This window comes from Eutrigla gurnardus (genome assembly GCF_963514095.1).
Source record: "Eutrigla gurnardus genome assembly, chromosome: 4".
Classification (NCBI taxonomy): domain Eukaryota; kingdom Metazoa; phylum Chordata; class Actinopteri; order Perciformes; family Triglidae; genus Eutrigla; species Eutrigla gurnardus.
Window position 1 is genome coordinate 23,673,451 of NC_139918.1, and position 17,711 is coordinate 23,691,161.

General features: G+C 43.0%; 1 protein-coding gene across 4 annotated transcripts in view; it reads left to right on the forward strand.

Moving 5' to 3' along the window:
- Positions 1–17,711, forward strand: part of pde1cb (phosphodiesterase 1C, calmodulin-dependent b) — an 88,529-nt gene that overhangs the window by 58,958 nt on the left and 11,860 nt on the right. For 3 of the 4 annotated variants that reach the window (XM_084007171.1, XM_084007169.1, XM_084007170.1), the window contains 14 exons: positions 356–538; positions 1,976–2,042; positions 2,255–2,371; positions 2,763–2,903; positions 4,755–4,855; positions 5,477–5,605; positions 6,047–6,148; positions 9,138–9,258; positions 10,117–10,198; positions 10,775–10,895; positions 12,252–12,421; positions 12,851–13,084; positions 13,436–13,498; positions 13,984–17,519. In XM_084007171.1, coding sequence (XP_083863297.1) covers positions 356–538; positions 1,976–2,042; positions 2,255–2,371; positions 2,763–2,903; positions 4,755–4,855; positions 5,477–5,605; positions 6,047–6,148; positions 9,138–9,258; positions 10,117–10,198; positions 10,775–10,895; positions 12,252–12,421; positions 12,851–13,084; positions 13,436–13,498; positions 13,984–14,000 — 1,648 coding nt within the window. In that variant the 3' untranslated portion in view covers positions 14,001–17,519. Of the gene's footprint in view, positions 1–355; positions 539–1,975; positions 2,043–2,254; positions 2,372–2,762; positions 2,904–4,754; positions 4,856–5,476; positions 5,606–6,046; positions 6,149–9,137; positions 9,259–10,116; positions 10,199–10,774; positions 10,896–12,251; positions 12,422–12,850; positions 13,085–13,435; positions 13,499–13,983; positions 17,520–17,711 lie in introns of those variants that run through there. The other variant, XR_014596964.1, reaches the window with a different exon arrangement.

Here is a 17,711-nt window from a genome sequence, read left to right on the forward strand (position 1 = left end):
TGTGAATGCTTTCTCTTTGCCATAAGAACATGTATTCAGTCCAGAGGGTGGGGACCAACAGGCTTTGCTCTTGATCCCCCCCCCCGTACATGTCAACACAGGGTAGCTGTGGGGAATTATGTTGCACAATTGGATTTGAATACTCCCCATCCTGGTGTTTTCCAGAGGCCTGGGATGTTTGGCTGTTGCATAAGAGGTGATATTATTTGACGGACAGCGCTGGGATTTGGAGTTTTCCCTCTCATTGAAGAGCTGCAAAATATTTGATTACTCCTTTTCGTCTGCATCTGTCTGTTTTCTCACTTCCTTTTGTTGCTTTTCTACGCGTTTACCTGCCATCCATCCCTTCTTTCAGGCGCTTGGTGGACACAGAGGATGAGCTCAGCGACATCCAGTCAGAGTCGGTGCCCTCGGAGGTGCGGGATTGGCTGGCCTCCACGTTCACCCGCCAGATGGGCTTGATGCTGCGGCGCAATGAAGAGAAACCTCGCTTCCGCAGCATCGTCCACGCCGTCCAGGCTGGCATATTTGTTGAGAGGTAAATGCGTGTTCGATGCACAAGCACATTCACATATCGGCCAATCGTCGTGGAAATGAAATAATAAATATTGATTGTCGCCTTTGTCTCCTCCCCCAAATGAAGTCATAAATCTATCACTGTTAAAGGGTTGAGCAGACAGACCTCAAGCAGTTCTATCAGCATCCCCAGTTTGGCCGTGAATAATGAATGGGCAACCCCAATGTTCTTACTGCACGTACCTTTTACATCGTGGCAGAGCATTGTGTTTTACTGTCTCGAAATTTGATTTTCTAACCCTCCAGGCAGAAACCGTGTTGAGGTCATTTGAGTTTGATATGAAAATGGATTTGAAGAGACTTGAAACTTCCTTTTTGTAGGTAATTCAGCACAGAGGTAACAATGGCTGTGTGCAAAATCACTTTCTATTAAATATATAGTGCAGAACTGTAACAATAAGTCAATTACTGAATTAGTCGGTTGAAAGAAAATGAATGGGCTATTATTTTGATGAAGTGCCAGTTTGTTTCTATTGAGAGATTTTTTCACTTGCAGAATCTTTTTATAGAGATTAACAGAAAATAACATGGATACAGAAAATTGTATAGGTGAGATTATTATTCATCGGAAGCGAATATTTCTCAACTGCTGAGAAGGTGGAGAAGACAATTCAACACTCCAAAGCACTACAACTTGGTCTGAAACCGGGGTCTGGTCCTTTCAACATTTCATTCCTTTGGAAATATGTGTTCATCCTCTGCACAGTGACTCACTCACCTGAGTCGACCATACATCATCACAGCCTTGGCAAGCTCGGATAAACACAATCATTCAGAGAGCTGCAAACAGCTCCCTCTCTCCAAGGCTGCGCTTTATCACACGCTAACATGCAACATGCATTTGTTCCAATCAGCGAGCCTCCAACATGTAAACTATAATCTTTCTTAATCTGTTTTTTTACAGAGGATATTGACAATGAAGAAAAGAATGGGGTGGATGAAAATGAAAATAATAAAAAAATTCTCTGACTAAAATGGACAGCTTAACGATTAGTTGCTTTCGTGGAAGTTGTTGTACCGCCCTACTTTTAAATAATGGCATATTTTCTGCTATTTTGTACAATGAACACCAACTCTCCCGTCTTCCTGCTGCCTCCAATGACTCTGCTAATCTCTCTGAGAATAACTTCTATTGCATTGAATTAATCCATCTTCTTTTCCTCGCATTCGAAACAGCCTTAAACCTTTTTGCATGTGAAAAACGTACCGATGCCCTTGCCTTGCTCTCGACTCGACCTTTTCCACACAGACACATCCTGCGTTGTGTTGATTCGAGGGCTTATAGTGAGTCTTGATGGGGGGGAACCTTCTAGGCTGTGGTTTGGGGCTGCTGTGGTAACCTCTGGTGTTTTCTTCTCAGCGGTGCGCTTCATTTGATGTTTTTATCTCATCCGAACAGGATGTACAGACGTACCTCCAATATGGTGGGACTCAGCTACCCCCCTTCTGTCATATCTGTGCTGAAGGTATTAACACTCGCACGCACATCCAAGACGAGGCAGGCAGATATGAAATAACATCTTTGTACCCTCATGTGCCAAAACAAATCAAAAAAGACACACCCCTGAGTATTTGACTTACGGCGCCGCACATCATAACAATTTTTCTGTGAAGGTGACTACATTGTTGGAGGAGGACGCGTGTCATCATTTGAATGTTTTCTTCCCCCCCCACGCAGCACGTGGACAAGTGGTCGTTTGACGTATTCGCTCTGAACGACGCCAGCGGGGATCACGCACTTAAATTCATATTCTACGAGTTGCTCACGAGATACGACCTCATCAGCCGTTTCAAGGTGAAGCCGCAAGAATATCACATGTACACACAGTATAGACACTGATAATGACTATATTATGAAGGGGGCCGGGCCTACTTTACCTCATCTGATTTTCCACGGCGTCTTATAGCCGAGGACACTCCGCTTTAAGTGACAGCATCTCAGAGTAAACGACACGGGCGATGAAGCCGACATGAATATGTAATGGTAGTCCGCAGTCGCCGGAATGATTCACGATCCGTGATTTTATGACATCAATTTCAGATGCTGATGGGACTCTGCGTGCTTTGAAATTGTATGCGCTCGTCATTTAAATCACTCAGTAGCTTTAAGAAGTTTCTCACTGTCTGCAGTGTTTTGTTTTTTTTGTAGCTGGTAGTCACTTTGCTGTTGTTCCGTCTGCCATCAGATCCCCATCTCTGCGGTGGTGTCATTCGTGGAGGCCCTGGAAGTGGGATACAGCAAACATAAAAACCCCTACCACAACCTGATGCACGCCGCTGATGTCACACAGACTGTACACTACTTGCTGCTCAAGACTGGCATGGTGGTGAGTAAGTTACACGCCTACAGAAACCGGTTGGTTTGGCTCCTCGTAGGAAAAGCTCAGTCTGTGAAATCACATTATTCACACGATATTCAGAGAATCTCCGTCGGCTGCCAGCCTCATTGTAGCTTTGTAATGAAATGTCATCTAAATATGGTTTATTTTTTTAATCTCTCTCTCATTAAAGAAATACAGCATCCCACTCTCGCTCAGGGCAGGTTTGAGAACATCAACCGCATTTCTAAGAATATATATGACAATTATAAATGGTCATAGTCATAATATCTGAAGTCTGAAGTTTCCCAAATGTTGCTGAATATCTACCCTTCATATTTCATGTTGCTTTTGTTCTTTTTCCATCTGGTGACCTATATTTCACTGCTTCCCACTGGAGTGACTTCGGGGCATTTCTGATGCTTAGTTCATTCCCACCGAAAAAAAAAAAACCACACCACATAGCCTCGCTAAAGCTGAGTTCAAAGTCCCCAACCAACCAGCCAACCAGCTGGCCACCCCCACTTACAGTGTTTTTATTTAATCACCTTAATAAGGTGGCTGCGACAGCTGTCGCCATGGTGCGTTTCTTTGGGCAGTGGCTTGCGGAGTAAACCACATTACAGCTAGAACCAGAGGCTCCTGGGAGAGCGGGGGAACAGCATCTATCATTCGGCAGGCCCTCCAGACTCCATTAAATCAACAATCAACAGGTCATTCATAAAGCCGGCCCCATGAGGAAATATACTGGCCATCTTGCCCCCACCCACCTCCCAACCCCCACCCCCTGTTCTTAATGACTCCCCCATCCCCCCACCGCTGATTAGTCACCAGTATCGACTGGGCGTCCTGAGCTAAATCCCCATGCTGTGTACGTGAGTGCACTCCCATCTCAGAGGAAAATACCCACTCACAGGTGTGTGGATGCTGCAAACACGCACAGATTAAACATGAGCGCCCATAAACCATAAATAAAAGCACACGCACGCAGGTACAGTCCATAATATCTTCTTTTGGCCATGATATTTAGATTCAGGCGGTCGTGTGGTGGTTGCATTATCAAACTCAATTTTCACAATTGCTGTTTTTTTTCTCTCCTGGCAGTTAAAGGAATGGTTGGACAGTTGGGAAATACCCTTTTCCACTTTGAATTTACCATTCAGACACAAGAGTGGTATCGATATTCTCATTTTACTCTCAGCAAGAAGAGAAAAGGTGCATTTCCCAAAACGTCGAGTGATTCATTGAAGAGTTGCTGTTTTTTTCAAATAAACTTGCAAAAAGGCAGATAAAAAAGCGTTATGCGTGTCCTCACCAAGTCAAGTCAAAGTTATTATTATTACAATATTACAAAGCATGCATCAAAGGGCTAAAAACAACAACAAACAAAAAATGTACTGTGATGTAACGTTGTTATTTATATTTAGTCCCAGTGACAAAGAGGAAGAAGTGTTGCAGTTTAAAGTGTTTTTCAGTAGAATTTGTCTTATTTAAAGCTTCCTTTTTGCTTTCCCCACCATTCCTCCCCCCCCCCATTTGTTTTCTTCTGTCCCTGACTGTAATGTATTCCTCATGCCAAATACTCCTCTCTGCATCCTTTATATCACTTTTCTCCTCGGCATCTTTCCGTCGTTACCATTCCCTGCGTTTTCCTTTTTTTCCATTCACTGGCTTCTCATTTCTCTTCTCTAATTTTTGTCCCTTCTTTCCTCCACTGTTCATTACTTCTTTGCTGTCAATGTTGCTGTTGTTTCCATCTCGCTGCCCCCCCCCCCCCCCCCCCCCTCATCTCTCTTCTATATGTACTTCTTTTAATACCCCCCCCCCCCCCTTCTTCTTCTCCTTCTTCTTTGCCTGCAGCATTGGTTGACGGAGCTTGAGATCTTTGCTATGATCTTTGCGGCGGCAGTGCATGACTACGAGCACACGGGGACGACAAACAACTTCCACATCCAGACAAGGTAATGGATCATACGATCAAAAATGCATGAACGCATGAGTCACCCGATCAATGTTTTTCATTTGCGGCGAGGGGGCTCCACAATCACACCGGGATCGCCTGTAGTGCAGTAATAACACCGCGGCACGACGGGAGTCCAAATGAGCTGCAAACTCAGAGTTGGGAGAGAACACACTGTAAACACATCTTCTGTTCTAATTGTAATTAAAGTTCATCATTTTCTTGATGAAGCCCATCTTCATACCCTTAATTATTCTTAATTTTCACCATAAAGCAAGTTTTCTATAACCTTTTAGAGAATTAATTCACAAACTTCTAAAACTTCATCGATTTAATCTCCAGACATGAACTTTTCTATACACGATACATTTCAGAGGGAGGAACCTTAAAGTTGAATGAGTTTGTATTATGTATATTTTTGACAGTGTTGCTTTAGATATATTATTGTTACAGTTGAGGTAATACATAAACCATTCTTCTTAAATTGTTATTTGTTGTTTGATTTCATCCCTCAAGAGTCTCCCCTTGTATGGTGGACCTCCTTCTAAGTGGCAAAAAGAACATGGGGTCAATCATTTCCCTATAAGCAGCTCTTTCCAATGCTTTGCTTTCCCTTCGACAGGTCAGACACAGCCATCCTGTACAATGACCGCTCCGTGCTGGAGAGTCACCATGTCAGTGCCGCGTACCGCCTACTGCAGGAAGATGATGAGATGAACATCCTCTACAACCTCTCCAAGGATGACTGGAGGTTAGTGAGACGGATGCTTAGACAGACAATAAGAGAGACGGAGACGAAATACCGTCGTCACAGCACAGGGAAATACGTTGTAGCTGCAGACAGACCAGGAGGCAGCCATGGGGAAACCGGGCAGGTCAAGCAGAACAGACTTATTTTTCAAGATTGACATTTGTGCTCGATGGAGTAAGAATCTGAAAGGTTGGATAACCTTCGAGTCCAACAACTTAGTGCTAAATGGAACGGTTGGTGTGTGATAATATATTAAAGGAGACATCTACAATCCAATTTCTCACAGCATAACCTGGGACTTGTCAAAGTAGATATTACAAATAGCTCTCAGAAACTGTGCTGGCTGGCTTCATTATCTTTCAGCGAGTTCCTGAACTAAGTTGGCTTTTATGAGCTGTGAGTTTGACAGGTGTGTTTTCCTCTTGTTTTTTTTCCGTCCAGAGAGCTGCGGGCCCTGGTGGTGGAGATGGTGCTGGCCACAGATATGTCCTGCCACTTCCAGCAGGTTAAGGCCATGAAGAACTTCCTACAGCAACCCGAGGGGTCGGTTGTCTTATCCTTCACTACTGTTTACGCTCCTTACTCGTCCCAGTGATTTACATCCTCATCAACCCTGTGTGCAGTACTCACCTCTAGCTGTTTACAACCAATTAACTCGGCCCTAAGGGTGCACTCAAACATTTCCAACGAACCAAACATTCATGTCCTCATCAGATGGACTGGGATCATATCCAGTGTCCAGGTGAAATAGAATGAGGACTTTGTGGCCAAATAGTACCAAATGTCGTGCATCATGCAGGACAAGCATACAGTGAGGTGTTGCCCCCTCAGGCAAAAACACAGGATATTTAGTGTTTCTGTGCTGGGAGTCTGCAGCAGGTTTCGGTGCAGTCACACCAGATTTGTGAAATGTATTTGCACACTGCGGTGAACAACAGCCGACGGCAGAAAATATTGCTGGCAGGTCTGCTGGCACACTGTGGGCTGTTGCAGATAAGATGAGCCGCTAGAAAACATTAGCCGCCCACAAACTGTGTAATGTCATCTTTTCCAGCGCTAATGTTGCACGGCTTGTATTTTTGTGATACACGCATGTTAACACTCATTTCCAATCTTATCGGAAACGAAAATTCAAACAAAACAACTTCAGGCACTAAACCTGCTTGGTTAGGTTTAGGAAAAGATTGTGATATTTGCTTAAAAAACAAGTCAATGTTGAATATTGGTTTCACACGTGACATGAACAGCGACCTCCTACGTGAAAGTCCTGTTTGTTGCTGTAAGGCTCACCTCCCCCACATACAAAAAGTCATACAAAGAACATAAGTGATTCTTGAATTCAGCAAATCAATGTTAAATGAAGACGAGACAACAGCAAGTGAACAATAATGCACTTTGTCGCACCCCCGGCCACCAAACTGCACCCAGAACCTCCTTTTCACACACTCCGAGCTCAGCACCCTCGACGGTGACGGACAGCCGACAGAGCTGTCGTCCTCAAACAGAAATAAACAGAGCGCTATCAAGCACACTATCATGTGACGCGATGAGTCATTGCGGCCGATGCTGACGAGAGAGGAAACGCGTTGACCTTCGGGGTAATCCTTTCACTGCGACAATGCACAGCACTTGTCACGATTACATGGTTACAAAAAAAACAACCTCCGGAAGCAGTGAAGTAGGAATAAGTAGAACATGTGTAGGATTCAACAATGTGACGCTTCCTATCCTTGAGAATATATATCTCAAAGTTCAAAGAGTGCTGACTGGAAGGTAATCATCAGGCGACAGCATAGGGGGCACACACATGCACATCAACAAGATTGCAATCCGCAGGAAGCCGTAATGCTGAATAGACTCTTATGTGAAGTAATTCAAACCAGTCTGCTCCGGGCCGGAGTTGAGTGCACTTTAAGACTCAATCTGCCACAAATGGAATGAAGGGAAATTTGAGCCAGGCGTTCTCACCTCTATTTAACCTCATGTGTGTGTGTGTGTGTGTGTGTGTGTGTGTGTTTGTGTGTTTGTTTGTGTGTGTGTGTGTGTGTGTGTGTGTGTGTGTGTGTGTGTGTGTGTCAGTGTGTGTGTGTGTGATTTGAGTGCCCATTTTCCATATTATTAGAGTGTGTCTGTTCATTCATGCATCAGGCCATTTAACATGATATTTTGATACGGTTATCAGGTGATATCTCAAACACCGCCCATGTCTGATGAGGTGAGATGATGCTTCTTCCCGCCATCGCAAGTGTAGAAAATCGATTTGCCTAATGTAGGCAGTATTTTTTTTTTATCTCTTTTTTTAATGAAGGTGTTGCTCTGTGGGCTGCACGGTGGTGTAGTGGGTAGCACTGTCGCCTCACAGCGAGACGGTCCTGGGTTTCGATTCCCGGGTCAGGTTCGAGTTTGGGTTCCTTCTGTGTGGAGTTTGCATGTTCTCCCCGTGTAAGCGTGGGTTCTCTCCGGGTTCTCCGGCTTCCTCCCACAGTCCAAAGACATGCAGGATGGGGATAGGTTAATTGGTGACTCTAAATTGCCCATAGGTGTGAATGTGAGCGTGAATGGTTGTCTGTCTCTTCATGTCGGCCCTGTGATAGACTGGCGTCCTGTCCAGGGTGAACCCCGCCTTCATCCAATGACAGCTGGGATCGGCTCCACCCCCCCGTGACCCTGAATACAGGATAAGCGGTAGACGATGGATGGATGGGTGTTGCTCTGTTTTCTAGGTTGCTGTGCATGTGAGTTTTTTTTTTAACAGATATCCGCGTTTATTTCAGCTTTATTTCAGCAGAGTCCTGTTTGGTTAACTTTAGTTTGGTTTAGGACTCTTTGTGGGATTTCTTGACATTATCACCAGCATTATCCTGAAAGCTCCTGGACCTGCAGACTCACGCAGTCTGCCATTGCAATAATATATGTTACATACAATACAATACACCCTGCTGCTATGCCCTACATCTTATTTGCACTAAATGTGATGTAGTTCATATTTGATGTTACAAATCAATAGGTTCACATTTGCCAAGTCTATTATAAAACAGTAGCCCCAATCACTGACATTGATTTTGGCTGCTGTGTGGGCTCCATTTTCCGTACTTGTGAGGTGATCATTCTGCAATGTAAGTGATGAACACAGAAGGAACCTGGATTTAAAACAGGCCCTCGTCTTGCCGTGGGGCGACAGTGCTCGGCAGCCAAGGACAAGGTCTTATACAGACATTTTTCCATTTTCTTTTCTATGATTGACTCTACAATTTTCAGGGACACTCAGGCCTTGTAAATATTCTTGTATCCTTCTCCTTGCTCGTTATTTTTCAATAACGGTGTTGCAGATTTGTCTCAAAATGTGTGTTTGTCCTCATGATGTCGTTTTTGCCAGTACAGTTGTGTAAGCAGGGTCTCGATCTACCGGATACAAGTGGAACTCTCTTTTGGGGGTTGATCTCATTTCCTGTGTCGGTCCCTTTAAAACCATTTGGCTGCACCTGTCCTGATTTCACTGTTTGAAATTGTTGTATCTCGGTCTCTTTTGCAGCATCGACAAGCCCAAAGCCCTGTCCCTGCTGTTGCACACAGCAGATATTAGCCACCCGGCCAAAAGTTGGGACCTCCACCACCGCTGGACCACCTCCCTACTGGAGGAGTTCTTCAGACAGGTGAGTGGGCGTAGCCGGTGAGGTCACAGAGGTCTGAAGATATGAGGTTCAGGTGCATGTAGAGGGAACATGGCGTGGTTTTCAACATATGCAGAGAAAATACATCGTATAATTTAAAAAACGTACATTTGAAACATTACTTCTGAAACAGAAATATGAGACTTCCAGGGCCCTTTTTTAAGAACTTGAAAACGGGTGTTTAGGTTTGTTGTCGTTCACACCAAGAATGAAGTTAGTGAAGGATTACGTTAATATGGTGCTTTACATGAGTGAGATATGCAGTCATATTCATAAGTTTAATAGAGCAGATGCTCTTCTCCCTGTCATTTTTAAAAATGATGATCACCACAGCAGATTAAAATGCAGAACATTACCTCTTTGATAAAACAATACATTTGGCTGTGAATAATAGATTGTGGATTTGTGAACGCCAATAAGAAAGACAGATGTCTAACTGGTGCCATTTTGCTTCCGTCTCTTCCATTAATAATCCACATTGTTCTCATTATCAGTGCCATTGTCACCGCGGTGGCTTTCAGCGGGCCGCTATCTCTCGGGATATGAATCGGCAATAAATAGTCTCTCCAAAGAACGTTACCTCTCGACTCCACATCTCATCTTTTTTTGTGACAAATCAGAAAAGAAAATGAAACACATTTGTGGCACAAAAAGCACTCGAGGCGGCGGGGGGCCAGACAAATCCAGAGCCTGTTGATGAAAAAGTATGAGGATACGGTATATTGTGGCAGCGTGCGTGAGTGTGCATGTTATTGTCGGCTGTGTGTCTGGAGAGTCGGGTGCGTTTTGATAGAAACTAAACTGAGAAGGATGTGAGTGAGACAGCTGCTGTGTTTCCAGGGGGACAAAGAATCCGAGCTGGGCCTGCCCTTCTCTCCGCTCTGCGACCGGAAGTCCACAATGGTGGCTCAGTCCCAGATCGGTGAGTGGCTTCTCCGTCGTACATCATGAGTTTATTTCAGAATAAATGACGTCTCCTGTTTTGAAGGTCTTTTCTTTATTTCTATACAGTTCTACCAATCCCTCAAATAACAACCTAAGATGAAATGTGTCATGGTAATATTATTAAAGAGAACAGTTTCCTATCTTATCTTTGATTGAGTTTTTAGGAAATAAACAAACACATGATTTTCACACAGGTTTGTGTCCCATATGAAAACGAGTCAACGTTGCCTTATTTGACCTTATGTGACCTTGCTTACTTACTGCTATGCAGGTTAGGTACTTAGGCAATGCTAGTAATCACTGTCCTTGGGAAATAAAGTCATGCATACATTCTGCTTGCAAAATAAACTTTGAATGATTAGATTTGAGGTTTACTTATGATACAAAAGTACTTGGTTAGGCTCAGGAAAAGGGTAAAAGTATGTGCATTTGTTACGTAAAATAAGTATGTATGCAAGTAATGATCACAGGGTAACAGCTGTATTTGGAGTTGGAAGTGAAGGGGCCACTGAATGTGTAGAAACTGACAGTATGCCGATACCTCCGTCTGCAGGGTTCATCGACTTCATCGTGGTGCCCACCTTCACCGTGCTGACCGACATGATGGAGCGCATCGTCAAGCCGCTCATCGACGAGGCGTCCCATTCGGGTTTCGCCGGTTTTCGCCGCTCAAGGTGAGCTGTTTTCTCCGAGCGATCTTTTTTGCAAATTAAACGTTTCTTTCTTAGCAGCATTGAGCAAACGGAGTAAATTTTAATCAACCAGCCGGCTTAAATCAAGAATGGAAAAATGTGCCGTTTTCCACCCTTCACCTCCCGTACCTGAGTAACTGCTAGCTCGATGTCATGATTAAACCTCCTCTGCAATACCAGCACATCTAATGGGAGTATTGAGAACAGCAGATGAGGCTACCATGAGTAATCCATTTGCGTGCGTGGAAATGTCTCCACCTTTCATCAGGCAGAGCCACACACCTTGAAATTGATATTTTAGAGATGCTAAACTCGTCGTCTAGATTGGCATACACGATGGCCTCTCGAGGTACAAAACAAAGGGATTGTGCCTCCACTGGCTGACTTCATGGGCGCGGCCTTGTCACCGTCCAGATTAGAAAGTACATTCCACTTGTTTGTGCCTCACTCTTAATTAAACTAAGAGTTTTTTTTAAAGAAAGAGTCTTTTAAAAACAGGCATACTTGAGGAAGCTGCTTCTGCATCTTGGGTTGTACCTGCACATCAATATCAGCCTCGCCGTTCTCCCCTGCAGCAGTCATTAGCATCACTCAGTGGGCATCCAGTCGAAGTTAACCGAGTGGAAATCTCCGATAGTGTTGCCACTTGTGCAGTCTGCTTGTCTTCGTGCACACCTGGATGCTAATGGGTTTCCTTGGACTGTTTCTTCCCAGCATTTATAGCTGCTTTCAATCATCTGTAACAATGTCTGCTCTCTGTCTGCCTCTGATCTTCCTCTCTTCTCCTCTCTTTTTTTCTATTTCTTTTTTGCCAAATGAGTCAGTTTGTTGGTCCACCACTTTATCCAGAATTAAAAAAACAGTCATCCGTGTGCCCGAGGTGATTGATTGCTATTGGATAAGTAGTTCCTAAAAGAAGGGGCACTCCGCACAAGATGTAGCCTAATGATCAGAATTGAAGCAGCAGATGTTGACTTTAAGTCTCGAGTGTGGGTGAAGCTTCCCATAATGCAAGTTGACAGCATCTTTCATCAGAACCACTGCCTCTTAAATGCTGACTTCTTTAGGTTTAGTTGGTTTAATGTATAAACAACACAAGACATTATTTAACCGTTAGCTAGACGAATAAACGAACATCACGTCTTCAGTTTATGAGTCATTAAGTTCCATCACCAGCTCAAATCAAATATTACATGCTTAAACATCAGCATTTTAGCATTTAGCTCAATAGGTACCACTGTGTCAGTAGATCTGCATAGAGCTGCTATCGTGGCTGTAGACTCCCGGTCTGGTTCTTACCTTTATAACGCTCTTCCTCCTCTTCATTCTTCCGTCCAGTCTGAACAGTATTAGCTCAGAGGAGGTCAAGAGGCACAGCGTGAAGAGCTCCGACAGCAGCTCGTCAGGACAGAGCTCTCTGCTGACGGTGGACCTGAAGAACTTCAAGGCCTTGTGGAACGAAGAGGTTTATCAGAATAGAGAGCGATGGAAAGCTCAGGCTTCTAAAGGTACGGTGCACCTAATACAAAAAAAAAAGAAAAAGACTATACAGGAAACTGGAGGGGATTTGGGGACACTTATGTCCTGGTAAATCTTGAGATCTAGCAGGATTTTGTTTCATAAAACTGCAAAGCTCACTCAGCGACGGCAGAGTGAAACACCAGCCAAAGAGATGTCTCAACCTGGCAAACAAACTGTTTTCTCCAAATCCACTAATCATTCATCAATATTTATAGAGTTTAAGTTACAGCTTTGGTTCAGTAAAGTGGCTGTAATCTATATTTTGCTGCTATGATCAATATATTATACTGGAAATGGGTGATAGGACTATCTGTACTATCCAATTAGCTCTCTCGACCCTTCTTGGCTTTAAGTAAGAATATTGTAGCAATGAATTAACACGGACACTCACACATGCCGACCTGCCTGCACCTCAGAGTCGGAGGAGAGAGCTACAAGGGAAGCGGAGGAGCAGGCCCAACAGGAAGTGGCTATGGAGCCCCAGGAGGGCGACACAGAACCAGAACAGCCCGAACCAGAGGAGGACCAACGGGAGAGGGAGGAGCCCGAGTCAGCCGAGGTCAGCCGACCACCAGAGGGTAATACGGGGGAGACGGAGCAGGGAGCGCAGGCTGGGAGCGCCACACACAAGAGCCCTCCACTGCAGAACGGTACGTTCCCGCTAACCATCGCATCAGGTGACACCAGGCGATTTACATACACTACATGGACATGAATATCTAAGTGATCGTTGAAGCTGCAGTGAACATTTCTGTCAGTAAGAATTTCTATCATCGCCCAAACTTCCGTGCACGTTGGCTTTCTGAACATTCGCTTTCGAAATGGTCCAGTAATTGTTTTGTGTTCGAAAAATAGTTTTGGAATGAATATAAAATGATGTTTGGCTGCACAGCATGAGTTCATGTTTTATTCTTTTCATTTTTTAGGAATTCATTTTTGGGGGGTTTGTATAAAGTGCATGTTCGCTACCACTAAAATACCTGATTTTTCTGACTTTTCAGGAGAAGTGTCTGAAAGGACTGAATGTCCCGAAGATGAAGAAAACAAGAACAAAGGAGACGATGGTGAGTTTCTCCCCGCAGCACTAACTCAAGTGTCCACACGGAGTTGCACCGAGCTCTAACTAATGCAGTCTAGCAGCAATGAACCCCCCTTTCTGAAGGTTATAATGTCCAGGATGTAGTTGGCCGTGCTTTCAGACCGTATCGCTGTATAACACAGGGAGGTGATTCATTCATCCGACCCTCAGCGAGTGGGCAGAATAATCGAAACACTTTTTTAATCTTGTGGCTGTGGAGGGATAACATCTGCACAGAAACACTCCTCCCTTCAGGAGGAAGAACACTGACTGCATGCAGATTCATAGCTGTGTGTGAGTGTAAACGTTGATTCAAAGACACTCGTCGTAGACAGCTCATTCATCATTAATCCAACTTTTTTTTGTCGTTTGATCAGCACAAATAAGAGTCCATGATAATTAGCTGACCATAATAGATGATTAGTGATATCATCCCCCCTGAATTAACGAATGTTTGTTTTGCCGAAGCAGAAGTGGCGATGGAATGAGCGAGTCGTGGAGAATCAAAGCCTCACTGTTGCATCTTTGCTGCGCTGCTGTCGACCTGAACCTGCTTTCACCCGTACGGGGGGAGGACTAAATCTCACGCCAGAGGGAACGCTATTAGTTGGACTGCGGCGCCCTCTACAGGACACCACGAAACTGACACCCTCACTTCCTTTATGTCTCTGTGATCAACGTGTTTTTACGTTTTTACTCATGTTTACACTCCAGGGCTCTTGCTTGCAGAGCTTGCTGCTCTACCCACGTGCATTATCCCACTTCCCTGCTTCCTGAGGGAGACAGCACAGAAGGAGACTTCATGACCTGATGATGGTGGCGATGAAGAGGGGCCTTGGAAAGACACTTCTTTTTTTTTTTTTTTAGTTTGCCAGTTTTTAACGTCCTTCTACTTTGTGTGTTTAAGTCACGTAGCCGTCGTACAAGTCGTCCCACTCTCCACTGCTGCTTCTCTGTCCTCACTTTTTTATTAGATTCTAACATCACCAGTATCATCTGGGAAGAGATCCTTTACATCACAGTGATTTACTTTGGTACTTACTGAAGAATACAAAAGTGCACATTTGTGGGAAATGCAGATTAGATTAGACTTTTATATCTGCTACACAGTACAGCATACAAGTAAGTGTGAGTTCACAGGTTTAAAGCACTGCTATTCATAGAAAGTACTCCTTAAACACACCCACACTATGTAGAAAACTCAACTTGTCCTTGTGCTTCAGGAGCTCCTGTTCGGGTCTCTAATGCTTGCTGAGGCTAATACAAGAAACCAGCCGTGGCTCACTTTTCCTCCCCGTTACCTGTTTACTTTCTTAATGCTTTTCCGATGCGTTTGTGTTCCTCACGTTCATGTTGTTTTTGTGCGTTTACTGTATATATTGAAAATTTGTATCGATCTGAGGAGGAGTAAAAATCATATGATTCCACAATCCACCAACAGATATTTTCCTTTTGGATATAATGTAATATATGGTAGTGAGAAACATCCAAAAATTAGAATGCAACTTTTGCATTTCAAACATATCATAAGGTCAAGTTTTTGTAATATATGACGTTTTTTTTCTTTACTTTACGCACTAAATGTGTCTAATATCCTCACACTTTATGTCATATCTCCGTCACACAAAAAAACACTTCTTCTTGATGCCTTCTTCTATGTATTTAAAGCTGTAGCAAAATGTCAACATCGTCGCTGAATTAGAGAAAAGTCTCACCTGTGTTTTGTTTTGCAGCACAGCTTTGTTCCGGCAGCTTTGCTTTGCTGTGCGAGGCCGTGTTTACAGCCAATCCCGTTATGCTTCTGTGATGCATCCGAGGCTACGAGTCCTAACTGTATCCGCTTCCTGTCCGTTTGCCAGGTTTTTAAGGCTTTTAATGTCGTGTATAGGAGATGCAAATATTGCTTACTGTGCATATGTAACATATTGAACCTCTGTGATGCTGGTTCAGCTTTTACTATTCTACTTAACATGTGTCATTGGAAGAAAAGAAGCATTTTGGCATTTTTTTATTTTGTTTTCCCTTATGTTTTAAACTGTTATGAAAATCCCCAGTTTGTTTGTGCCAAGATCAAGCTCTTGGCATGTTATTTTAAAGTATACTGTACATGTGTATACTGGTACATATACTAAAACATATAATATATACGGGGTTTAAAGAGGGTCAATAATTCAACACCTAAATATTTATATGAAACCGAAGGAATTATTTTTTTGCCTCTTTGTTTTAATACGCACTCCTCATTTTTATATTATAACGGGAACTTAGAACATAAAGCAGTTGATCATGTAATGTAACCACGTGCTACTTTCTACCTAGAAATATATACAGTCAGTGGTTAGCAAGACAGCTGGCTGAATGTGTGCCTATATATATTTATATATATATATGTGTACTTTCCATTTGTTTGTTTTCACCTGTAGGAAAACTGATTTTGTGATGTCATTTGAATCTGCGCTGATCCAGGCACAGTCAAAGAAAACGTTCATACCTTCCTACAACTATTCACACCGAAGAGTCTTCAGTAGAGACTTTTTATTTTAGAAACTGTCGCAAAGTCTGTAAAGTTTGATGTTGCAGAAGTATAGTATAGTGGTATATTTTGCTCTTTCATTGAGAAAACCATTTTATTGCTGTATGGCTTTCTTCTTTTTTTGTTTTACTGTACCGTTTGCTGGATTGTCAAAAAAAAAATAGTACGTTTTCACCATGTAACGACATTTTCCTTTTGTCATTTTGTCTCTTAACTCTGGTTTCATTCGTCCCTCTGTGTGTCTGTTCCATATGTTTTATTCCACCAGCTCTGAAGTCAGAAAAAAAACAACATCTAGTGGCTCAAAACTGTAAAAATGAAAAGTGTAACAATTATATGAGAATTAGATTTATAAATAGAACAAATGCAAAACTCGTTGTGTGCTCAAAATAGCCTGCCTGATACTTGGTGAAGCAACCAAGGGACCAACACATGTACAGTCTTGTAGTTTGCTCTATCTTTCACTTGCTACTGTGTTAGCCTACTGTATGACTATTTAATGAGAATTTATACCAACCATAATCAGAAACATAGCTGTAGTTATGACATTTAAAGACTTCTAAACATGGTGTTTTGTAATTGTTACTACAGAACTGATTAACTGTTGTTTGTTCGATGCTTTGTTTCCTTGTTTAGTGTGAATCACTCTGGAATGACAGATCTGAAACGGTTCTAGTGACTGAGGTTGGACTGATGTACAGCATGTGTGTGTGTGTGTGTGTGTGTGTGTGTGTGTGTGTGTGTGTGTGTGTGGGTGTGTGTGTGTGTGTGTGTGTGTGTGTGTGTGTGTGTGGGTGTGTGTGCGTGTGTGTGTGTGGGTGTGTGTGTGTGTGCGTGCGTGTGTGTGTGTGTGGGTGTGTGTGTGAGAAACTGCCGAAAAATACTTAATGTGCATTTCTGATCTCTCACTGTGACATGCTCTATCTATGAGAGTGTAATGAGATGAGTGTGTGTGTGTGTGTGTGTGTGTGTGTGTGTGTGTTTGTGTGTGTGAGAGAGAGAGAGAGAGAGAGAGAGAGAGAGACAAAAAGTGATAAAGTGGACTGTTTAAAGCTGGTGAAGAATTCTCACTACCAAAACAAACATAAAAAAATGTATTTCAGAATCTTTTCCCCCCACTTTCAAGATCCAATTGTATATTTTATACGCTGTATCAGGTTGATAACGTTGAATGTGTTTACATATATAAAACAGAAGTAGACATATTATGAGGATCAAATTATTAACAGTCGTATAAATTCTAAAAACCTTAAAGGTGGATCGTCAAACAGCTAACAAAAGAAAACCGCCTTAGATTTAACCTCCACGATATCCATGAATAGCCAGACAGTGTGTGTGTGTGCGTGTGTGTGTGTGCGTGCGTGTGTGTGCGTGCATGTGTGTGTCACTGTTCCATGCCGGCCAGGCGGCCGTGTGTGCCACCATGCTCTGTGACTGCACAGCCGTATCAATAAATCTGGACTCAAAGGGCTCAGATCATGTCTGTCTGTCTTCATTTCTACAACAGCAGGATTACATGACTTTTAAAGGGCAACGCCGTAGATTTTACAACTCTTTATTAAATGTCTGAAATAAGCGAAGATCACAATTTCTATACATTTTTTAAACAAATCTTCATATATGAAAAGTTGCAACCAGAGAATATATGTATAACATTTAATATTTA